The sequence below is a fragment of the Pagrus pagrus genome (assembly GCF_965226575.1).
Source record: "Pagrus pagrus genome assembly, chromosome: 15".
Lineage (NCBI taxonomy): Eukaryota > Metazoa > Chordata > Actinopteri > Spariformes > Sparidae > Pagrus > Pagrus pagrus.
The window spans coordinates 586,017-607,455 of NC_140199.1; the positions used below are offsets into that span (position 1 = coordinate 586,017).

Below are 21,439 nucleotides of genomic sequence, written 5' to 3' on the forward strand. Positions count from 1 at the left end.
CTTGTCACGTGATCATAACACCGAGCTCCGATTTTGCCGCGAAACTAAGCAGCGCTGCGCAGTGACAGTCAGAGCTTTTATGGCTGAATAAAGACTTTATTTTTATTTTCCTGCTCGCTGTGTTTGTGTTGATCGGTGTCGGGATGTTCTGCGAGAAAGCCATCGAGTTAATCAGAGAGCTTCAGCGGATGAGCGACGGACAGCTGCCCGCTTTTAACGTGAGTAACCCCGGTAAACATCTGCTGTTCAGAGGCTGCGGTCTTCATTTAAAAATCTAATGTTTTAAAGTTTTCCAGCTGATCAAACGACGCGCACACGTCTTATACATGTTTACAACAGCTGTATAGAAAACGTAGGAAGTCGATCACATTTCGGCACTAACCAAATTCACCAAACCACAGTCAAAAACTGACGACTTTAATTTCAGTAAACTGCACGACAAGGCGAAACAAAGCAGCCTAAAAGAGTTGATATTTTTCCCAGTTTGATGCTGTCTGGTGCTGAATCATATACTGCCAGTGCCGAATCATCCCACTGCTGTTAATGTACAGTATTAAATGTGTCGGCTCATGTTTCACCTCGGTACACAATAGTAAAAAGGAAGTCAACATAAAATAGGCAGAGTTTTGAATGGAGTTCGGATTCAGCAAAATGACTGTCGGCTGAACAACTTTCAGACACTTTAAAGTCAGAATTTAACTATGAGGTCTTCAAACATCAGCAGAACCGGAAGCTTCAAGTTCTAGTGAACTCCGGAAGAGTCAGTGTGAATCAGCCTTAAGTCCAGTTTGGTTCCAGAAAGTCTCATGTTCTTGTCCTCAGGAGGATGGACTCCGACAGGTTCTGCAGGAGATGGAGGCTCTTTATGAACAGAACCAGACTGACGTGTGAGTCCAGAGAGATTTCTAAAACACATTTTACACTTAACGTTATTTAACCAGTGGTTTGTATTTCAGATGAAAGTTCCGTCAGTTTGACTTCACCTCTTTTAGTTTTATGTATTTTTGTCTCCAGTTGTTCTTTTATTGGTGTTTGAGTGAAATATTTGCAGATTATTTGAACATTTTCAACACACAAACCGGAAACTATCAATTTATTTGTGTAAGTTTGTTTTTTACATACATTTCTATCCGTACATGCTGGTTGTTTGCTTTGATTGTAGGTATAAAGTTCATTGTTTGATTAAATAACTGGCACAGTTTTATCCTCCATATTCTCTGTATGACTCAGATCATCTGTATTTTAATGCTGCTGGAGTTTTCTTTAAGTGTCTCCACCAGCTATTGACTCCAGTTACCTCCTGATTTAATTAGAAAAAAAGTTCAGTGACATCACTTATTTTTAATGAATAATTACAGGTATGTAAATGTGAGCTGAGCCTTCAGTTACTGGGTCTGAACCATCTGAACGTTTCTGATCTTTAAACGCGTTGAGTCTGACTTTTAACTATTTTTGAAGGATTTCAATTTCATTTGTTTTATATTTTAGTAACTTTGTCTTCATTTTTCTGTGTTCTCTTCTTTTAAAAAGTCAAGAAATCAAAATCATAAATAATTTAAATTTCATTTTCCTCCAGTAACGAGGCGAAGTCTGAAGGTCGAGCTGAGCTGATTCCCTCCATCAAACTGCGTCACTGCTGCCTGCTGAGGAACCAGCGCTGCCTCACCGCCTACCTGTAACCACCTCACACCTGCTCACCTGCGCATCATGTCACCTGTGTGCTGTTTTGTGTATTAAAGATGATAATAACGTTTCTGTCCCATCAGATACGACCGGCTGCTGAGGATCAGAGCTCTGCGCTGGGAGTACGGCAGCGTGCTGCCCGCCAACGTCCGCTTCCACATGTGTGCAGAGGAGGTGAGTGTGACATCACTTCCTGTTGAATCATGTGACCAAACCTCTGGTGGTGAGTCTGACCTGTGTGTGTGTGTGTGTGGTGCGTTCAGGTGCAGTGGTTCAGTCAGTATAAGAAGTCTCTGGCCTCCTTCATGCGCTCTCTGGGTGGAGGTGAAGGTCTGGACATCACTCAGGACATGAAGCCTCCAAAGAGTCTTTACATCGAGGTGAGACGTCACTCCTCAGTACACAGCTCAGCTGTCTCTGAGGTACTTGGAGTATTTCTACTTGTACTCCATTACATTTACCTGACAGCAACATTTTTTCTGTTTTATGTAAAACTACACGTCTGACGCTGATCACATGACTGTGACATCATCATTATGTCATCAGGTGAGGTGTTTGAAGGATCATGGCGAGTTCGAGATCGATGACGGGACGGTGATCCTGCTGAAGAAGAACAGTCAGGTGAGGACAGGAAGCTGCTTCTTCTTCTACTGCGGTCAGAAGACATTTTATATCACATACCACTGATGGAATGTAACTAAGTACATTTACTTGAGTACAATTTTGAGGTACTTGTACTTGTGTATTTCCATTTTCTGTTACTTTATTCCTCCACTCCACTACATGTATTTGATAACTTTAGTTACTTTACAGATTACATGCTGCGCCACATTTTTTAATTGATTTCATCATCAATCAGATAAAAACAGTGACTGTGACGATCAGCTGACTCCGTTTACACATACATGTAAATATATGATCAGTTACTTTACTGATACTTTTGATTGATGCCGTTTATCTGGACTTGTTTCTGTTTTGTAGCTCTGCTCGTCAGACACGTTGATTAATCCGCAGCTTCGTTAGTCAAACAGGAAGTCTTCATCTAAACATCCATCTCTCTGTCCGCAGCACTTCCTGCCGCGGTGGAAATGCGAGCAGCTGATTCGTCAGGGCGTCCTGGAGCACGTCATGTCCTGAGGACGGATTCATCCGATCACTGATCAGTCTGCTCAACGTTTGGTTTTAAAGCTCAAATGTCCCATCGTCCCTGAACACAACAAACCAGTTCTATTCTGATGTAAAAATAAAATATTTCTTTTTCTAAATGTGTCGAAACTGTTCAGTCCAACACGTGAAGGATAATTACAGCTCAAACATTTTAACATGAAGTCTGAATGTTTCTCTTAATGTTTCAGGTGGAGCAGAGTCTTTTATTTTATTCATAAAAGTTCTTCAAGATGTCAAATTTACACATTTTGAATCAGTCCTGGACGAGTTGCTCCGATCGGATCAGAAGAAGTCAAACTAACATTCAGGATAATCAGCCGACCGCCAAACCTCCGTGTTCATCTACAGCAGCACAGTTTGTGTTGTTACAATTTGTTTTTTTCTTTTTAAAATCTAAATCTTAAAATTTACTGAAGCTGTCAAATAAATAGAGTTAAAACTATATTATTCCTCTCCGAGTAGAAAGTAGCCTTGCCATCCTAAAATTGTGCTTAGGAACAGTAACTGAGTAAATATCTTTAGTTACTTTCTACTGCTGCCTTCAGGTTCTGTCATTAATCCAAGAAAGGAAAGTTTAGAGGTAAAACTGAAGCCTGGAAAACTTTAATTTGTTTGTTCTGTAAATACAGAAGGAACAAAGTAGTGAAAGTAACTAGTTACAACCTGCAGTTACTCAACATTGAGCTGCTGCTGTTTGTGGGTTCGACTCTTCAGAGACTTCACGACCAAACCCAGTGTTAAAAACAGATAATTTAATGTGTTTTACATCATTATCATACATGGAGGTCAGAATACAATGATGACGTTGTCCACAGACAGAGGTGTGTGTGTGTGTGTGTGTGTGTGTGTGTGTGATATTTGGTTTGTTGTACCTGAAACAGGAAATCAGAGTTGAGAGGAGGAGGTCTCACTCTGAGGGGAAAACAGGGAACTGAACATGTGATGAGCAGCAAAACTCTGACTTCACAGAAATACAAAAATAACAATAAAAATATATAAAACATAAAGTATCATAATTAATACCCTCATGGCTGAAATACTTCAGACTAGTGCTGTGTGTGTGTGTGTGTGTGTGTGTGGGGGGGGGGGGTCAGGCTGGTTTTCCTTCATCTTTGTGAAGAAACTACAGTTCAGTTTCTGTAAAGCAGCTTCAGTGAGGAGAACAGACTCACATTCACCTGGTGAACAGGTGTCGTTACAGGTGAGGCTGCTGATGACTCATCACACACTGACCCTGACACACCTTCACCTGTGATGAGTCAAACTGCACCTCAACGTCTCGCCTGGTTCCTGTTTTCCTCTGAAAACAGATCGTTTCTCATCCCTGAAATAGAATTCATGATAATTTGAATGTAGTTTGGTGGAAATCCCGACATGGTGCAGAGACGTCTGCTGGCACTGACGTTTGTTCCATGATCCATGAACACATCTTTACAACTGTCAAATATAAATGATCACAGTGAACTACAGAGGCCCCAGAGGCTCATATGGAATCTCTTTGGCTAACAGTTTCCCTCTGCTTCCAGTCTTTGTGCTAAGCTAAGCTAACGCTCTCTGTCCTGAAGCTGCTTTAGTGAAACAGAGCTCAGACCAGCGGCCGTGTCAGTTCTCTGAGGTGGTTGTTTTGTTCGGTCAGCAGCTACGTGGCGAGCGACGCGTGGACGATCTCCTTCAGAAGTTTGTTGAGCGCTTTGACTTTCTCCTCCAACAGTGAGTTCTTCTTCTCTGCTTTTTTCTGCCGCTGCTCGGTGACCTGCAGCGCCTTCATCAGCTGAGAGTTCTCCACGTACAGATCCTTCACCAGCACGCTCGACTTTGTGTTCTTCGACAGCTGCAGGAGACACAAACACAACAACACATCACGCTATGGCCAGAAGTATGTGGACAGGCTGAGTGTCCAATCAGAAGCTGTCTCTGACCTGGTCTTTGAGCTGCTGGACTTTCTCCTGCAGGACCATCCGGACTCCCTTCAGTTTGGTCTCCAGCTCCTCCATCCTCTGCTGCAGGGCCAACATCGCCTTCTCGTACTGATCCTGAACACCACACACACACGCACGCACGCACACACACACACACACACACACACACACACACACACACACACACACACACTCAGTTACTGACATGTATGAGCTGACATCACCGGTTTAGATGAACATTTACGGCCTCTCTAACACTGAAGACTCAGAGACTGAAGCTCAGTCTGCTTATGTCCGAGAAAGTTTAGCTCAGACTGATTAAAGTTAATTTAAGTCTGCTAGTGAACATAACATTAGCATGTTGCTAACAGTCTCCTATGCCGACCCTGTGACCTCTGACCTCTGTGTTTACCTGCTTCATGGTGATCTGGGAGCAGCTCTGCTGGGTGTGAAGCCTGAGCGTCTCCTCCAGCTGCTGACTCCTCCTCTGCTCCTCCACCAGTCGGGCCTGCAGCAGCTCCACCTGCTCCCTGCAGCCGTCACCTGCCCGCTCCTGCACCTCCTGCAGCTGCCTCACGTGCTGCGCCTGCACCAGACTGAGGGCGGCGTCGGCCTGCACCGCCTGCACACATCAACACATGTTCTGGATTTGGACTCTGGTCTCAGTGTTCAGTATCTGACTTGTTTCTCAGCTGTGGTCCTCACCTGGTCCTGAGCCTGCGTCCTCGCCGTCTCCAGCTCTGTCAGTTTGCTCTTCAGGTTCTGCTGCTCCTGGGTCAGTTTGTGGACCTCCAGACCCTGAACCTGCAGCGCCGTCAGCTGAAAACACCAACAGGTCATCACTCACATGAATCCTCTCTTATCTGGATCACATTCAGACCAGTCTGGATCTGGTACCTTGTGTTGGAGCTCCTGGTTCTGGACTCTCAGTCTGTGGGTCTCCTCCTGCAGAGTGATGGAGGTCTGCTCCTCCTGGTCCTCCAGAGCCTGATGGAGCTCCTCTTTCTCCCTCATCAGCTTCCTGACGTTGCTCTCCAACTCCTCCACCTGAAGATGAAGACAGGAGGCTGTGAATGTGACACTTTACAGACAGAGATGTTGTGTTTACAGGATTAGATTTGTAACTCCACCACCTTCGGTTAGTGTTTTCTGGACTGACCTTGTTCTGAGCGTCCTGCAGCTTCCTCTGCAGGTCGCTTGCTTCCTGGGCGTGGCCAAGTTTCTCCTGATTGACGGCATGGAGCTGAGAGCGAAGCAGCTCGGCCCCTGACTCCAGAGAAAGCAGCGACTGCTGCAGCTTCTCCACCTGATGGAGACAAACATCACAGTGAGGAAACTATCTGAGCTCGTGACTCTGTGGTTTTATTTTGGCGGGGTGTGAGTTCTGACCTTGTTGTTTCTGTCGTCAGCTTCTCTCAGCAGTTTGGATTTGTCTTCCTCCAACCACTGCAGCTTCAGAGTCACACTGCTGAGCTCCGCCTCCAGCTCTGACAGACGACCCACCTGAGGAAAATATAGATGAATGAATCTGCCGTCAACGAGCCTCCTGGATTTATAAGAGAGCGCTGTGTTTGTACCTTCTCCTTGCAGCAGCTGAGCTCTCTCTCCAGTAACTGTCTCTCCTGCGTCCACGCCGCCTGCTGCTGCATCTTCTCTCTCTCCTGCTGCAGAGCTGCGTCCTGCAGCTGCCGCACCTGAAACACAACATCTCAGTCTGACCAGACAGAAGACGCCATCTTTGATACATCCTGAGCCTCCGCAGACGAAGAAGAAGCTCAAAAGTAAAAGAAAAAAGTAAGAAGTGATGTGCTGTTTGCTCACCGAAGCTCCGTCCTCCTCCTGCTCCTTGGAGACCGTCGCCAGGCGCTCCTGCAGCATCCGGACCGACTCCTGGTCTCCACGGAGACGGGCGCTCAGCTCGGCGTTGTCGTTGCTGAGCTGCAGGTTCCTGCTGCTCAGATCCAGAACCTCCTCACGATATCTGGAGTTCTGGAGGAGAAGAAGAAGTTTAACAGTCCGTTTGGTGTCAGAGGTCAAAGGTCAGAGACTCAGCGTCTTGTTTCTCACCTCTTTATGAAGCCTCTCCTCTTCTTCTCTGCTCCGGTCGTGTTCTCTCTCCATCTCCTCCAGTTTCCTCCTGACAGAAGAAGAAGAAGCTGTTTTACTTCTGTTGGTTTCTGTTCTCGTGTACCGACTGCAGAATGATCAGTTACTTCAGTCCATCAAGAACCAGAGCTGCTGTTAAATTATCCTTTTGTTCTGATGAAAGAAGGTCAGAACTTTCCTATCTTTTGTGTCTCAGCCTGTTCCACTTCCATTCATCCTCATTACATTTAAATCAGAGCCTTCAGAAGAAGTTCACAACCTGCTGTATGTCTCACCTCTTCTTGGCGACATCGTCCTCCAGGTTCTGGACTTCCTGCTGCAGGACGCTCAGTCGCTCCTGAAGAGCTCCGTTCTCTGATCGAACCTCCTCCAGCTGAGTCCTGCAGGACCGAACCAACACGGATCAGAGACAAACCTCAAACAAATCTCCACAGCTTCAGACAGCTGAGCTAAAATCGTTCTCATGTGAAATGAATTTAAGATTTAAATTAATCTGTAGAATTAATGTGCTGATTTAAATGTGTAGATTTTTTAAATAACTGAATAATAAAGTGCTAAAGATCAGCCGGCTTTAAACATTTAACACTCACATTTATGTTCCCATCATGAATTATCTCCTGAAGTCTAATCACTCCTGTCTATCACTGATCACTGATCACTGATCATTGATTGGATCTCGGCTGTCTGACAGCACTTTACTTCTTTTAGCTCTTTCAGAAGCACAGATGTTAATTTAATGTTTCCTCCTGGGGGCCTACCACACCGGGAGTTGCTTCTGGTGAGTGGCTAGAAAGCTCTACACCTTGGTGCGGAGCCTCCTGTCTGCCTGGGCTCGGGGGGTCCTTGTGGTGGCGCCCCTGCAGTCATGGACCATGATTCCTCTCGGTGTGCGCGGCCCCCAAAGGTAGCTTCTTCCTCACCTCTGATTTCAGTGCCCAGCCATGTCTCCTTAGCAACAGCTAGTGTATGTGTGTGGGTGTGTGTATGTTTGTGTGTGTGTGGGTGTGTATGTCTGTCCGTATGTCTATGTATGTGCGTGAGTGTGTATGTAAATGTGTATCTGTGTGTATGTTTGTGGGGGTGGGAGGTTTGGGGTCTTCATGGTGTTTTGTTTTGTTTTTAACCTCTGTGAGGCACCTTGTGCTACTGAAATGTATGAAAAGTGCCATATAAATAAAGTTGATTTGATTTGATTTGATTTAATGTTTCCTCGTTGTTTCACATCATGTTTGTTTGAAGCTAACTGAAGCTAACTGAAGCTAACTGACAAATGAATCTTCCTCTAGTTAAATTCACAGTTTGAACGATAATGAAAACAAGAACTGAAGCGAACACAAAGACACAACATGATGACGGACGGATGACACACAAACATGGAGTCTGTCATGCGGTTGTCATTGGGTTAGAGATGAGGTGAAGAGTTAAATCAGACAGCCAATCAGATTTCAGTCAGCCTGCAGCAGTGCATTGTGGGCAACGGATCAGCGGCTCTACCTGTGGTGAGAACAGTCTCAGTCACATGATCGATGCAGTTAGTGATTCAGAGTTTAAAGCGCGGCGGCAGATGGAGGTTAGTCATCATTCGGACCAGGTGTCGGGTCTCTGAGTCGGTCTCATGCTCCACAAACCTGTGTGGACTGGCCGGGTCCATCACCTCCTCCAGCACCAGGACCAGCTTCTCCAGCTCCATCAGCTGCTGCGCCATCCTCCTCTTCTCCTGCTCAAAAAGCTCCTCAGCCGTCCTCAACCGGTTCTGGGAGTCCTGCAGGTTCTGCTGCAGCTGGAGGACCTGCTGTCGGACCAGGTCCAACTCTGAGTCCTTCTCCTCCAGCCGTTTGTTCAGCTGCTGAACCTCACTCTGATGTTTATCAGACCAGGCCTTCGCTTGACGTAGCACACCAGCACCGTCCGCCACCTCCCCCCGGAGCCGGTCGACCTCACTGGTCTTGGCGTTGAGCTGCTTCCTGAGGTCCAGGACCAGGTCTGCGGTGTCGTTGAGCTGGAGGCTGATATCTCTCAGGTGGTCTCTGAGCGTGGAGATCTCCTCCTCCATCTCTACGATCTGGGTGGAGAGCTGGTCAGCCAGCCGGATGTAGCTCCCGTTCTCCTGGCTCAGACGACAGACCTCCTCCTTCTCCTCATCCAGACCGGCCTGGAGCTGTGAGGTCCTGGTCTGGTCCAGCTTCAGAGCCTCCTGCAGAGCCTCCTCAGCGCTCCTCCTCTGGTCCAGCTCCTCAGAGACTCCGTCCAGCTCCAGCTGCAGGGTGTCAACAGCCATGGCCTGGTCCTTCAGGTCCTGGATCAGCCTGTCTCGGTCCGTCCTCAGCAGGTCCAGCTCAGCAGTCAGTCTGGAGAGAGTCTCAGTTTTGGTCCTCATGGCGTCCTGTAGAGCCTCCAACTCCGCCCTCAGGGCGGAGACCGTCTGCTCTCTGGCCCTCAGCTGCGCCTGCTGCTGGACGAAGGCGTTAGAGAGGCGGCTGCAGTTGTCGGCCACCACCTCCCGGTCCTGCAGGATGCAGTCGGAGGCAGCCCGGAGGTTCTCCAGCTCCTCCTTCAGTTGGTTCACCTGGACTAGGAGCTGCTCCTCCCTGGTCCTCACCTGCTGCAGCTCCTCCTCCACAGATCTCTTCTCTGCAGCGAGGCGTCTGTTTAAAACCTCGTGAGACTCCAGGAAGGAGATGCTCTCCTGCAGCTGAGTGCACGCCTCCTGCAGCCGGGCCTCCAGCTCAGAACATCGTCCACGAGAAGCTTTCAGGACGTCCTCTAACTGACCACAGCGCCCTCTGAACTCCTCTAAACTGGCCTCTGATTGGCTGATGTGCAGGTGGGAGTTCTGTATGAGCTGCTGTAAACTGGAGACCTGCTCCTTCAGCTGACGGACCTCCTCCTCCTGCTGCTCCTTCATCCTCTTCTTCTCTGAGCAGATCCTGGCCTGCTCCTCCCCAGCTCTCTCCTCACACCGCTGCTTCTCCTGCTCTGATTGGGCGAGCCGACTCTCCCAGACTCCTCTCTGCTCCTGCAGCCTCTGACGCTCCCGTTGGAGCTGGTGGAGGAGGCGGCGCTGACCCTCAGAGTGCTGCAGCTTCATCTGAGAGAGCTGCTGCTCTGACTCCTCCCTGATACAGTGTTCACATGTAGATACTGACACACAGCTGACACACAGCTGACACACACCTGACACACACCTGAACCATCCACCTGTGATGCTCTGATGTTTCTCATATTTCTTATGTAATAAAATTCATCTTAAAGCTGCAACCAGCTTTTTTTTTACTCTTCCAGACACGGAGTTTACCATCGTTACATCATCTCTCAGAACAAGAAGTTCCTCCATCTTTCTCTCACGATATAAAACAAGTTTCAACCTTTTCCTCTTGTTAAGTTACAGAAAAGATCAAACCTGTGTTTTAAAGACAAACTGTGATGATGATTAAATTATCTTCGGCACTAATGAGCCCAGATTTGAACAGCTAACAGCTATAACTGTATAAACTTCTCAGTAAACTGCAGGAGTCGCCTCCCTGAACAGACACGCTGTGATGTCATCACCCACCTGACCAGCATCACTTCCTGGTCCATCTTCAGCTTGAGCTCGGCCTCCAGCTGGTCCTTCTCGGCGCTCAGTTTGTGGACCAGGTTACTGATCTCTCTGGCAAAGTTCTGCTCCAGCTCCGCCCGCTCCCGCTGCATCCTGGGAAAACATGAACGGGTGTGGAGCTGAGGCAGGATGGACAAAATATCAGAAACACTCAGAAGCTACGGACTCTGATCTGAGATGAAGATGGTCGGAGGAAAGACGCTGTGATTCTTTTCTCACACCAACATCTGGACCTGTTCTACAGAATCAGGCTGAAATTCACTTTCTTCTGAAGAGCGTTCACGAAGAAGTGAGCGGTCCAAAGTCCTCAACAACAACATGAAGTGCAACTCTGCTGTTAGCTTAGTTTTGAAGAGCTTCCTGTCAGACGACATCCAGCCTGAGAGGCAAAACTCAGGGATGTAAACTGAGTTATGATATTTATCTTCATATGTAATCAGTTACTCGGCCGTGTCGTCCTCCTCACCTGCGCTCCTGCTCGTTGCTCCACCCTCCTCCTCCTCCATGTTGGATCTGAGCCTGCAGTTTGTCCAGCGCCTCCTTCAGCTGCTTCACCTGCTGCTCCACCTGAGTCTTCTGCTCCTCCAGCTCACTGATCTCCAGCTGATGGACAGAATACGACCAAACACTCAGCTTTAAGTTTTCTTTGGCCTTTCATGTCTTTATTCACGGCTGATGAGAGAGAGGAGAGATGACTCTGACAGTCTCTGTACATGTGACACGCTCTACCAACTGAGCTGCTGAGACACCTGCAACCGGAAATCTTTAAATATCACTGACAACAGTTATTTATCTGTTTCTGTCAGTTTACATTCACCAGTGGAGGCGGAGGTACTCGAGTCGTTACTGCAGAGACCTTAGAAGGAAAAAGGTGTCACAGGAAAACATCTTTGTTCCAGTGAAGTCGGCTCACCTCCTTCTACAGCAGCACACAGAGCACCAGCCGCTTACAGATACATGCACAGATACACGTACAGATACATGCACAGATACATGTACAGATACATGCACAGATACATGTACAGATACGTACAGATACATGCACAGATACACGTACAGATACATGCACAGATACATGTACAGATACATGTACAGATACATGTACAGATACGTGTACAGATACGTGTACAGATACATGTACAGATACATGTACAGATACGTGTACAGATACGTGTACAGATACGTACAGATACATGTACAGATACGTGTACAGATACATGTACAGGTACGTGTACAGATACATGTACAGATACATGTACAGATACATGTACAGATACATGTACAGATACGTACAGATACATGTACAGATACGTGTACAGATACATGTACAGATACATGTACAGATACATGTACGGATACGTTTGTCTTTGAAAAACAAGTATTTCAGCAGATGTCTGAGGTATCGGAGGACTGGGCTGGCTCAGCAGTTTTGTGTTCTATGTGCAGTAGTTATTCTGTTTTCAGCAGCACTGGAGCTTCAGTGTCGACCTGCTTCATACAGAATCTACTGACGAGATGATTGTTCTCCACACATCAGTCAGATACTTTTACCTTGAAGGCCTGAGAGATGTCTTTACGCTCAACCTCCATGCTCTGTCTCATCACCTCCAGACTGCGTTCATAGTAGTTCACCTGGAGGAGGAGGAGGAGGAAGAAGATGAAGAGGAAGAAGATGAAGAGGAGGAGGAGGAGGAGGAAGAGGAGGAGGAGGAGGAAGAAGAAGAGGATGAGGAAGAGGAGGAGGAGGAGAAAGAAGATGATGAGGAAGAGGAGGAGGAGGAGAAAGAAGATGAAGAGAGGAGGAGGAGGAGGAGGAGGAGGAGGAGGAGGATGAGGAAGAGGAGGAAGAAGAAGAGGATGAGGAAGAGGAGGAGGAGGAGAAAGAAGATGATGAGGAAGAGGAGGAGGAGGAGAAAGAAGATGAAGAGAGGAGGAGGAGGAGGAGGAGGAAAAAGAGCAGATGGAGGTCTAATAAGTAATGTTAAACGGTTCGCTTTGACTCACTCTAAATAGTGTGTGGCATGTTGTGTTGTGGCGTGACACGGCGTGGCGTGCCATGTTGCGGTCTGTCGTGTCTTGTCATGGTGTCTTGTCGCGGCGTGGCATGTTATGTTGTGGTGTGGCGTGGCGTGTTATGTCGTGGCGTGCTGGTTGTGCCGTGCCGTGCCGTGCCGTGCCGTGCCGTGCCGTGCCGTGCCGTGGCGTGGCGTGGCGTGGCGTGGCGTGGCGTGGCGTAGCGTGGCGTGGTGTGTCACCTGTGTGTCGAGCTGGATGTGCAGCTGCTGCAGCTCCTGGTTGTGTTTCTGCTTCAGCTGCTCCAGAGCCAGTTCAGTCTGGATACTGACAGCAGGACCAGAACCGCTGTCCAACGAACACAGAGCTGAGACAGACAGGAGGACAGAGACGGACGTTAACCGTCATGAAGAAAAACTACATGATATCTGACCCAGTTTGGTTTCTGATCCACCTGTAGAAGGTCTCTGGACCTGTGTACCATCACTCTGGTTGGATGAACCTAAAGGTTCTTGTTGTAAAGACGGTTCAGTCGTTCTAAATGAAATAAGTGAAGAAATCTAAATATAATGGAGACACAGCAGCTTTCAGAAAACACAATGAAACTGATCAATACAGACACTTTTCTACACGTCGTGCATGAAATATATATAATAATAATAATAATAATGTGTCTCGTGTTGTTGTAACGTGACTGACGTGTCACATGTTGCTGTTTATTAACATGAAGACTGAAACAATAATCTGACAGCTGATGAGATTTATCACATTATAACCTTTTTCACAGCCACATTGAAATAATGATGAAATAATAAAGCAGAGTCGACATTAACACACGGAGATGAAGCAACAGACCAGCTGCAGTTCCTCTGCTGGCCACCAGACGGTGCTGCGACAGAAACTCTGACTATAGAAGTGAATGAAAAAAGTCAGGAGACACTGAGATTCTCCTGGAGACACAATCTGAGTTACGTTCTGATAAAGACCGACCCGTCTGTCTTCACTCACAGCTGTGTGTGTGTGTGTGTGTGTGTGTGTGTGTGTGTGTGTGTGTGTGTGTGTGTGTGTCTCACCAGTTTTATCTGCCGGCTGCAGCTTCTTCCTGACCCGAGGAGACGAGCTGCGCTTCATGTCCGACTCATCTGAGGGACAAACAGACAAATACTGTAACACACACTGTAACACACACTGTAACACACACTGTAACACACACTAACACACACTGTGAGGCAGACTCACACTGTTACTAAAACAACAACAACAACTATGATCAGAGATTTTCAGACAGAAAACAGAAAAACAAAGAGACTCACTGAGAGACATGATGAGACTGACAGAAACCTGCACACCTGGAAGTGTGTGTGTGTGTGTGTGTGTGTGTGTGTGTGTGTGTGGGCGTGTCTACAGTTCAAACCTGTTCAGCAGATACTGACTTCCTGCTAAATACTTCTCACTGACAGCTGTTGTTCCTTCAACACTAAACTAACAAAGTGTTGAAGCTCAGTCACGTCTCATTATTTTCTGCTTCAACAGGAAAAACAACAAACCGTTTCTACGGACAACAAAACAAACAAAGAACAAGAAATCAATAACAAAGTTCACCAGAGTGAGATGGACTGTAGGTCAGAACAGTTCTGTCCAGCACATGTGTGTTGTAGGTGTGTGTTGTTGTTGTTGTGTGTTGTTGTTGTTGTGTGTTGCTGTTGTGTGTTCTCGTTGTGTTACCGGAGTCTGACTCGGCGCTGACGGAGTGTTGTTCGGTCCAGCTCAGCGCGGTGTCGTCTGCTGCAGTTCGTCTGGACTTCCTGTCGCTCCTCTGACTCTTCAGCAGCTCCAACTCTGAGCTCAGCTCATCGTTTCTGTCCCGCAGCTCCTGAACGCAACACACACACACACACACACACACACACACACAATGACAGTGAATTATAACTGCGTGTGTTGTTGCCTTCAGCCTTCGTTCAAATGAAAACATTTTTTATGGAAACACTGAGCTGAGTCTTGTGTGTTGATCTGAGTCAATAAGACCACAACAAAGAATAAAACCTTTAAAAGTAGCAACTTCATTAACATCAGTGAAGAAAGGAAATAAAGTGGATCAGTTTGTTCTTCAATGAGCACTTTTCTTTCATTTCATCAACAAATGTCTGCAGCAGAACATCTGGAACAAACCAGAACATTTAATGTTCCTGTCAGCAGATGTTGTTCATGTTCACTCTGACATCATCAGACACACACACACACACACACACAGGTACGTGTGTTCAGGTGTTCTCACCTTGATTTTCTGTTGAACCAGCATGAGGCGTTCAGGTGCACAAACAAAAACAGACATGAAAGCGTCTTCACCTCAGTTAGAACACAAACATCTTTGTGTTGCTTCACTTTACGAAGATTGAGACGTGTGTGTCTGTGTGTGTGTGTGTGTGTGTGTGTGTGTGTGTGTGTGTGTGTGTGTGATGTTTGTGTCAAAACTGAACAACAAAAATTAATGTTCACTCTCAGTTTTATTATATTTAACTTCCAACAACAACATGAGAACATAAAATTAAAGTTTCTTTCAGTTTTCTACAACGATGCAGAAACAAACACACGTTTACTGAAAAACTACACACACACACACACACACACACACACACACACACACACACTCTTACCCTGCACTGCAGCTCATAGTCTTTGACGATCTCAGAGAATCTCTCCTCGTGACTCAGACCAGCAGCTGCCGGGTCCAAGCTGCCAAACTGTCAATCAAACACATTATTGATTTAATGTGATCGTCAGTCAGCTGATCAGAAGTCGTCTTCACCAGCTGGAGCCAAGAAGACGAGTCAAAGAACGAACAAAGTCAGAGAGGAAACTTTCATCAATAATTGATCCGATACAAGGAGACGAGTTACCTTACACCAGTGTGTGTGTGTGTGTGTGTGTGTGTGTGTGTTGTTCTATCTTTGTGAGGACTAGTGTTACACATGTTCTGATCCAGATACTGAACTGGTTCTTACTGGTTCACCTCAGTTGAACCAGTATGAGTGGATGTTTTGTTATACACGTCTGGAAAATACTGCATATATAATAAAGTCATGTTTCACTGTTAATCACTTCGTCAATAACAATGCTGCTGAAACGTGTCGTTCATTATGAACTCTGTCCTACTAAATTAAACTAATACATATTATTGAAAACAATATTGAACATAAAAAAATATCTTTATGAAACCAGCAGGCAGGAAATGTGCCACGAAACCAAAACAAGGAGCCAAAAGAGGATAAAAAGCCAGAGGCACGTTATCATCGTGACTATAAACTGTTCTGATTAATTTCAGTAGCTTCACAGACTCTGATCGATGAAGCTGATCGACGTTTAGTGAAAAGATATGGTGTGTGTGTGTGTGTGTGTGTGTGTGTGTGTGTGTTGTGTGTGTGTGTGTGTGTGTGTGTGTGTGTGTGTGTGTGTGTGTGTGTGTGTGTGTGTGTGTGTGTGTGTGTGTGTGTGTGTGTGTGTGTGTGTGTGTGTGTGTGTGTGTGTGTGTGTGTGTGTGTGTGTGTGTGTGTGTGTGTTGTGTCGCGTCACCTTGTCGTGCAGCAGCTGGTCGACGTCTCTCTGCAGTTTGTTCACTGAACTTTGTGCTTCGGTCAGTTTCAGCTTCACAGCCGCCAGCTCGTCCTCCAGACGACTGTTCTCCTGAACACGCACACACACACACACACACACACACACACACACACACACACACACACACACACACACATTAATATTTGTATTTCTGTTCACATGTAGATCACTCAACATGAAAACACAGACTGATCAGTGTATTTTTTACTTTTTCACTGGACACTGAAGAGTAACTAGTAACTAAAGCTGTCAGACAAATGTAGTTGAGTAAAAGACCGAATGGACTCGTGTTTGAATGAACATGAAGAAAATGTGAAGACGGAGAATTCTTCAATAAACAGGAAGTTTAAATATACAGTTATGAGATAAAGAGTCAGGTGTTGTGGAGCGTGTGCAGGTGTGTGTGATGCGTGTGCAGGTGTGTGTGATGCGTGTGCAGGTGTGTGTGATGCGTGTGCAGGTGTGTGTGATGCGTGTGCAGGTGTGTGTGATGCGTACTCACCTGTGTGGCGTTGCAGAGCTCCTCCTGAAGCTCCGCCTCCTGTGCTCGGAGCAGCTGCAGCTCGTCCTGTAGCGTGCTGCGCTCCCTGTCCACCAGCTGCAGCAGAGCCTCGCTCTCCTGCTCAGACTGACAGCGCAGAGCCGTCAGCCTATCACGGAAGTCCTGCTCCAGGTCCCTGCCAATCACAGAGCGGCTCTTTAGCTTTCATTTGACGTCTCGTAACGACTCAAAGATCAAGTTTATGTTTTATTTACATTATTATTCACTGTTTGAAAAGTCTGTGAAGCTAATGTTAGCTCAGCAGCTAACATGGTGTCCAGATGTAAACAGTATCAGCTGTTATCAATACACATGATGTCATTATTAAGTACAGACATTTATGTAACATCTGAAGTTCGAGCTAAATCACTTTTTCTCTGTAGAAGCCAAAAGATTTCACTTCTGTCCAACAGCTCATGTTGTAGTTTTTATCTTTATCTTTAACTATGATCACGTTTGACACAAAGAAAACCAACATGTTGAACAGAATCACACACTGGTCTAACTGGGAGGACGATGATAAAGCCCCAGTACATGGACCAGTACATGGACCAGTACATGGACCGGTACATGGACCGGTACATGAACCAGTACATGAAGCAGTCTGACCTGATCCTGCTCTGGTTGAGTGTCTCCATGCTGGCGTGTCGGTCGTCCACCTCTCTGACCAGCTGCAGGTTCCTCTGATCAGCCAGCTCCAGGTCTGCCTTCACCTTGTCCCGCTCCCTGCAGGCCTGTTCTGCCAGCACCCTGACAAAACATTTGATTCTCTTGGGTCAAAGTTTCAAGTCTGTTGCACCTGTAAACGCCTGTTAACATCTGTAAACACCTGTAAACATCTGTAAACACCTGTGTCTCAGCTGATCAGAGGTAAAAACACATGTGAAACATTTCTAATTTCACGCTGGACTCGTTCATGTCCGATGACCAGATGAATCCTTCAGCACCGGTGTCACTGCAGGCACAGCTCCTCTCCAGCAGGGGGAGCTCTTCAGGTTAAAAATACGGTTCACAATGAGGCCAAAAGTATGAGGACGCCCCCGTCCACACACACAATGTTCAACTATCACATAAAGCTGGTTTGTTCTGCTGTCCACATACTTTTGACCGTATAGAAAACACAGTCACTCCAGTGAAACCAGTCTGATACTGGTGAACAACGGTGGTCAGGATGTACTGCCTTGCTCAGCAGCACCACATCTGTGGTTGTTTGTTTAGAGGAGTTAAGGTAATTAAAATGTGACGGCTCATTTATTTGTCATTTCACAGGGTGAGTTTAGTCTTCATGCTACACAACAGGAAAAAAACAATGTAACCAGTGGAAGTTGATCTGATTGGCTGGACTGGACCTTTGACCTCCAGGCTGCAGCTGACCCAGCTGGTTTGTGTCGATGGTCAGTGGATGTGACAGGAAATGAGCAGGTCAACAGCCCGATGCATCAAAGTGTCGACACACTGTTCTGATTTACTTTTTCATTCATGTAAATCCTCTTTCTGTTTAGCCTAGCTTAGCACAAAGACTGGCAGCAGGTGGAAGCTGTTAGCTTCGGTGCATCCAAACTTCAAACGCTCTGACTGACACGTCGTCCCTGTTAACTGACGAGCCATCGATCAACTCATCCTGTAGTCAGCTGTGATCAATATACTGTGATCAATATTCAAACCAGATAACATTCTGTCGATCCAGTTCACAACAGCCTGAGGTAATGCAAACTAGACTACAGCTCATTATCAGAACTGTATCTTACATTAGTTCAGGTCAGAACCAGAACTTCAGCTCAGACAGATTAAGTCATCAGAACATAAAGACGTTCTTATCAAACAGCTGATCAAACTGTAGAAAACCTACTGCAGGTGTTGGATCTCGTTCTTGTAGGAGATGAGCGCCGCCTGGTGGATCCCGTTCCCGCTGACCAGCAGCTCGTTGTCCAGAGCCAGAGTCAGGTCGGCCAGACTGAGACGCTCCTCCAGAGGAAAGTCCAGAGTCTGCAGGGACCAAACAACAGAAACAGGCTCAAGTCTTCATTCATTAAACCTGCTGTTAATCAAAACTCCACCCTCCGACTGTCTTTTACTTGTTCCTGCTGGTCGTTCAGTCGTTATTTTAAAGAGTTTTTTTTGAAGAATTGATGAAAACAGATTTATGAGCAGGTTTCAGGCGCTGCTGAGACGTTCAAGGACAAATCGAAATCCAAAAATTAAGAATGAAGGTTAGTTAAAACAGTTTGTTAACGACTGAACACAGTGAAGGAGAAGTATTAAACTAAGGCTGTAACTAATCATCAATTAATCTGTTGATTATTCTCATGATTAATTAATCAATCACTTAGTCTATGAAATGTGAAAGTCTAGCAAATAAAAAACACATTCTCACTTTTAAGACGCTGGAACCAACAAATGTTTCACATTTTTTAACCCAAAAATAACAAAACAGAGAAAAGATCAATCAAACATCAACAAAGTTGGTAATTAATTTTGTTTTGATCAATGAATCAATGAATCGTTGCAGCTGTATGTGAAACTAAACACAGGTAATAGATTCGCTGTACATCATAAACCAACTAACAAGTAAAAGGACGATCAGTTTTTCTCCTGGTTACTGATGTCACTGTTGTTAGCATGCTAACACATTAACATGTAGCAATTAGTCTGATTAGCAGACTAATGTTCTGACATGCTAACGTACCACATGCTAAATCTAAACATGCTACATGTAGGTGAATGTTAGCATGTTAGTGGAGCGTGAATATGTTTGTTTCCTGGTTTGTTGTGAACGTTACAGCTCCATGTGACTGTTAGCGACGCTGCTCATGCTAACTGAGTATTTCTGCAGCAGACACATTCTTCTACAATGATTCTGATAACGTGAGTTTCAAAACAATTTAATTCTGAAATCCAGTCTCGGCTTCAGTTTGGGGGAAACCCTGAACCTCAGAGCAGAAACAAGGAAGTGATGAAGCTGCGGCTCCGTGAGATAAAGACCGAGTGGTTCATCGCTCAATCATGGAAATACCACCAGGAGGAGGAGGAGGAGGAGGAGCAGGAGGAGGAGGAGGAAGAGGAGGAGGAAGAGGAGGAGGAGGAAGAGGAGGAGGAGGAGGAGGAGGAGGAGGAGGAGGAAGAGGAGGAGGAGGAGGAAGAGGAAGAGGAGGACATTCTGCAGCACTGATTCATCAGGACCTCAGGTAGTTTGTTCCTCCGGTTGTAGTTGTTCAGTTGATCATTTCTGTCTCTGTTCTCATTTAAAAACATTTCCATCTCCTCTCTTTTTTAATCTACACGGTCACTAAATGAAACTCAGGATTAAACCTGAAGTTCATCTTTTTAAGTCTGAGCTCACAGGAAAAACACAAAATCTTACCTGGTGTTTTTTAAAAATTCTGGTCAATTCATCCATTGTCAGACAAAGCAAATACAAAATCTGGACTTGAAATGAGCCGGACTGAAACTTCAGGTTCTCCTGAATCAAATGAAGTCTGACAGCTGATTGACTGACGGATCAGAGGAGGAACAAGATAAATACAGTCAGTCAGTCGGAAACTGTTCTCGGTCTTGGAGGGTTAAAGTTTCTCCTCCACAGTCACAGATTATATCATCACAGTCTGAGATGTTGGAGACAGAGAATGTCTCTTTAAACCACCTGGTTCTGGTGTGTACTGACCTGCAGGATGTCCCGGCTGTTCCTGATGCCCTCCTCGGTCCAGAGGGCGATGACCTTCTCGGGGCTGCTGCATCCTGAGCCGTCGTCCAGCCGGCTGAGGACCCTCTGACCCACCGTGGCTGTCAGCAGGGAGGGCGAGGTGGAGCGGGCCGAGCGCTCGTCTGATGCCGCCTGAGACTGCATGGACGAGCAGAACCGGAGTCAGACGTTAGTCCACATTCAGACCTGAAGGAGTTCTGCTCCACACTGGAACAGAGGAGCTTAAAACAGCAGGAATGAGCAGATTTCTCAGGAGTCTAATAAACTCTGCCTCTGTTGTAAGATTTAATCTGGATTAGCTTCCTCTGCCTCAGAGACGTGGGACAAACAGCACACAAACACCGGATCAGAGCTAGAACAGAAATATTACATGACATCAGTGGAGTCATTAAATGTGGCATGACACAATAATTTTAATGAAAAGGATGATTTATATCTAATAATCTTGTTTAATGAAGCCTCTGTGAGGAAGCTGCCCTCAGCTGAAGGTCAGAGCTGATGTTTATCACCTCTTCAGACATGATGTCAGACTGAATCACCTGTGAGTAGCAGGAGGAGCTGCTGTGAGCGACCGTCCTCTCTGTCTTCACCCACTGTAGCAAACCGCAGCCTGAGATCAGACCAGACGTGCAGTACATGATGAGGTCTACCTGTCTGTGTGCACTACCTGCTACCTGTCCTCCTGCAGCACCTGACTGGCCTGACGACTGTCAGCTGCAGCTCAGCCTCCTGATTGGAGCTGCTGCTTGTTGGTGGAAAGGTGGCGCTGCGTTCAGGGGCTGCTCGTAAACTCAGAAACTCTTTGCAGTTGTAAATGATGTCAAAGTTCAGCTCTGTATCTGACGAACAGTTTGATTTGACTGGAATTTATATCATTTGATTGATTTTAAGAGACTAAATATGATCTGAAACTTTGGTTCATGTTTGATATCAGAGGTTGAGTTCTCCAAACAAGAACTTGAAAAATACTGTTTACTATCAGCTGATTATCAACACTGTGAACAAACATCACATCTATTGTGTTTTATAAGGCTAACATCAACGCTAGCTTCTCCAGCAGGCTAACATCACGGTTGGTCTGATGTGTGTGTGTGTCT

The 21,439-nt window shown here is 46.1% G+C and overlaps 2 protein-coding genes across 3 annotated transcripts in view; one reads left to right on the top strand and one right to left on the bottom strand.

Annotated features, from left to right (window-relative positions):
- The first annotated feature begins 24 nt into the window (after positions 1-24).
- gins1 (GINS complex subunit 1 (Psf1 homolog)) lies at positions 25-3,011 on the top strand. The gene is made up of 7 exons (XM_084374852.1): positions 25-218; positions 823-887; positions 1,577-1,675; positions 1,767-1,857; positions 1,947-2,063; positions 2,230-2,304; positions 2,752-3,011. The coding sequence occupies exons 1-7, from the start codon at positions 144-146 to the stop codon at positions 2,818-2,820; spliced, it is 591 nt and encodes a 196-aa protein (XP_084230978.1). The 5' UTR covers positions 25-143; the 3' UTR covers positions 2,821-3,011.
- A 571-nt stretch (positions 3,012-3,582) lies between these two features.
- Positions 3,583-21,439, bottom strand: part of ninl (ninein-like) — a 29,737-nt gene continuing 11,880 nt past the window's right edge. Inside the window, exons 1-25 of one of the 2 annotated variants that reach the window (XM_084376295.1) lie at positions 20,882-21,430; positions 20,304-20,480; positions 18,492-18,628; positions 17,252-17,392; positions 16,604-16,778; positions 16,060-16,170; positions 15,144-15,230; positions 14,212-14,359; positions 13,560-13,628; positions 12,729-12,853; positions 12,025-12,105; positions 10,940-11,076; positions 10,429-10,566; positions 8,504-9,991; positions 7,151-7,255; positions 6,837-6,906; positions 6,591-6,758; positions 6,347-6,463; positions 6,159-6,272; positions 5,929-6,075; positions 5,667-5,816; positions 5,475-5,588; positions 5,182-5,391; positions 4,770-4,883; positions 3,583-4,681 (exon numbers count right to left, since the gene is read on the bottom strand). In XM_084376295.1, the coding sequence (XP_084232421.1) occupies positions 4,490-4,681; positions 4,770-4,883; positions 5,182-5,391; positions 5,475-5,588; positions 5,667-5,816; positions 5,929-6,075; positions 6,159-6,272; positions 6,347-6,463; positions 6,591-6,758; positions 6,837-6,906; positions 7,151-7,255; positions 8,504-9,991; positions 10,429-10,566; positions 10,940-11,076; positions 12,025-12,105; positions 12,729-12,853; positions 13,560-13,628; positions 14,212-14,359; positions 15,144-15,230; positions 16,060-16,170; positions 16,604-16,778; positions 17,252-17,392; positions 18,492-18,628; positions 20,304-20,480; positions 20,882-20,980 (4,614 nt within the window). In that variant the 5' untranslated portion in view covers positions 20,981-21,430 and the 3' untranslated portion in view covers positions 3,583-4,489. Of the gene's footprint in view, positions 4,682-4,769; positions 4,884-5,181; positions 5,392-5,474; positions 5,589-5,666; positions 5,817-5,928; positions 6,076-6,158; positions 6,273-6,346; positions 6,464-6,590; positions 6,759-6,836; positions 6,907-7,150; positions 7,256-8,503; positions 9,992-10,428; positions 10,567-10,939; positions 11,077-12,024; positions 12,106-12,728; positions 12,854-13,559; positions 13,629-14,211; positions 14,360-15,143; positions 15,231-16,059; positions 16,171-16,603; positions 16,779-17,251; positions 17,393-18,491; positions 18,629-20,303; positions 20,481-20,881; positions 21,431-21,439 lie in introns of those variants that run through there. The other variant, XM_084376294.1, reaches the window with a different exon arrangement.

Excerpts from the sequence above, each read along its gene's own strand:
- gins1 (XM_084374852.1), top strand. The coding sequence starts at position 144 with ATGTTCTGCGAGAAAGCCATCGAGTTAATCAGAGAGCTTCAGCGGATG. Across the intron at positions 219-822 it reads GACAGCTGCCCGCTTTTAAC|GAGGATGGACTCCGACAGGT; the intron begins GTGAGTAACCCC and ends TCTTGTCCTCAG. Across the intron at positions 1,676-1,766 it reads CGCTGCCTCACCGCCTACCT|ATACGACCGGCTGCTGAGGA; the intron begins GTAACCACCTCA and ends CTGTCCCATCAG.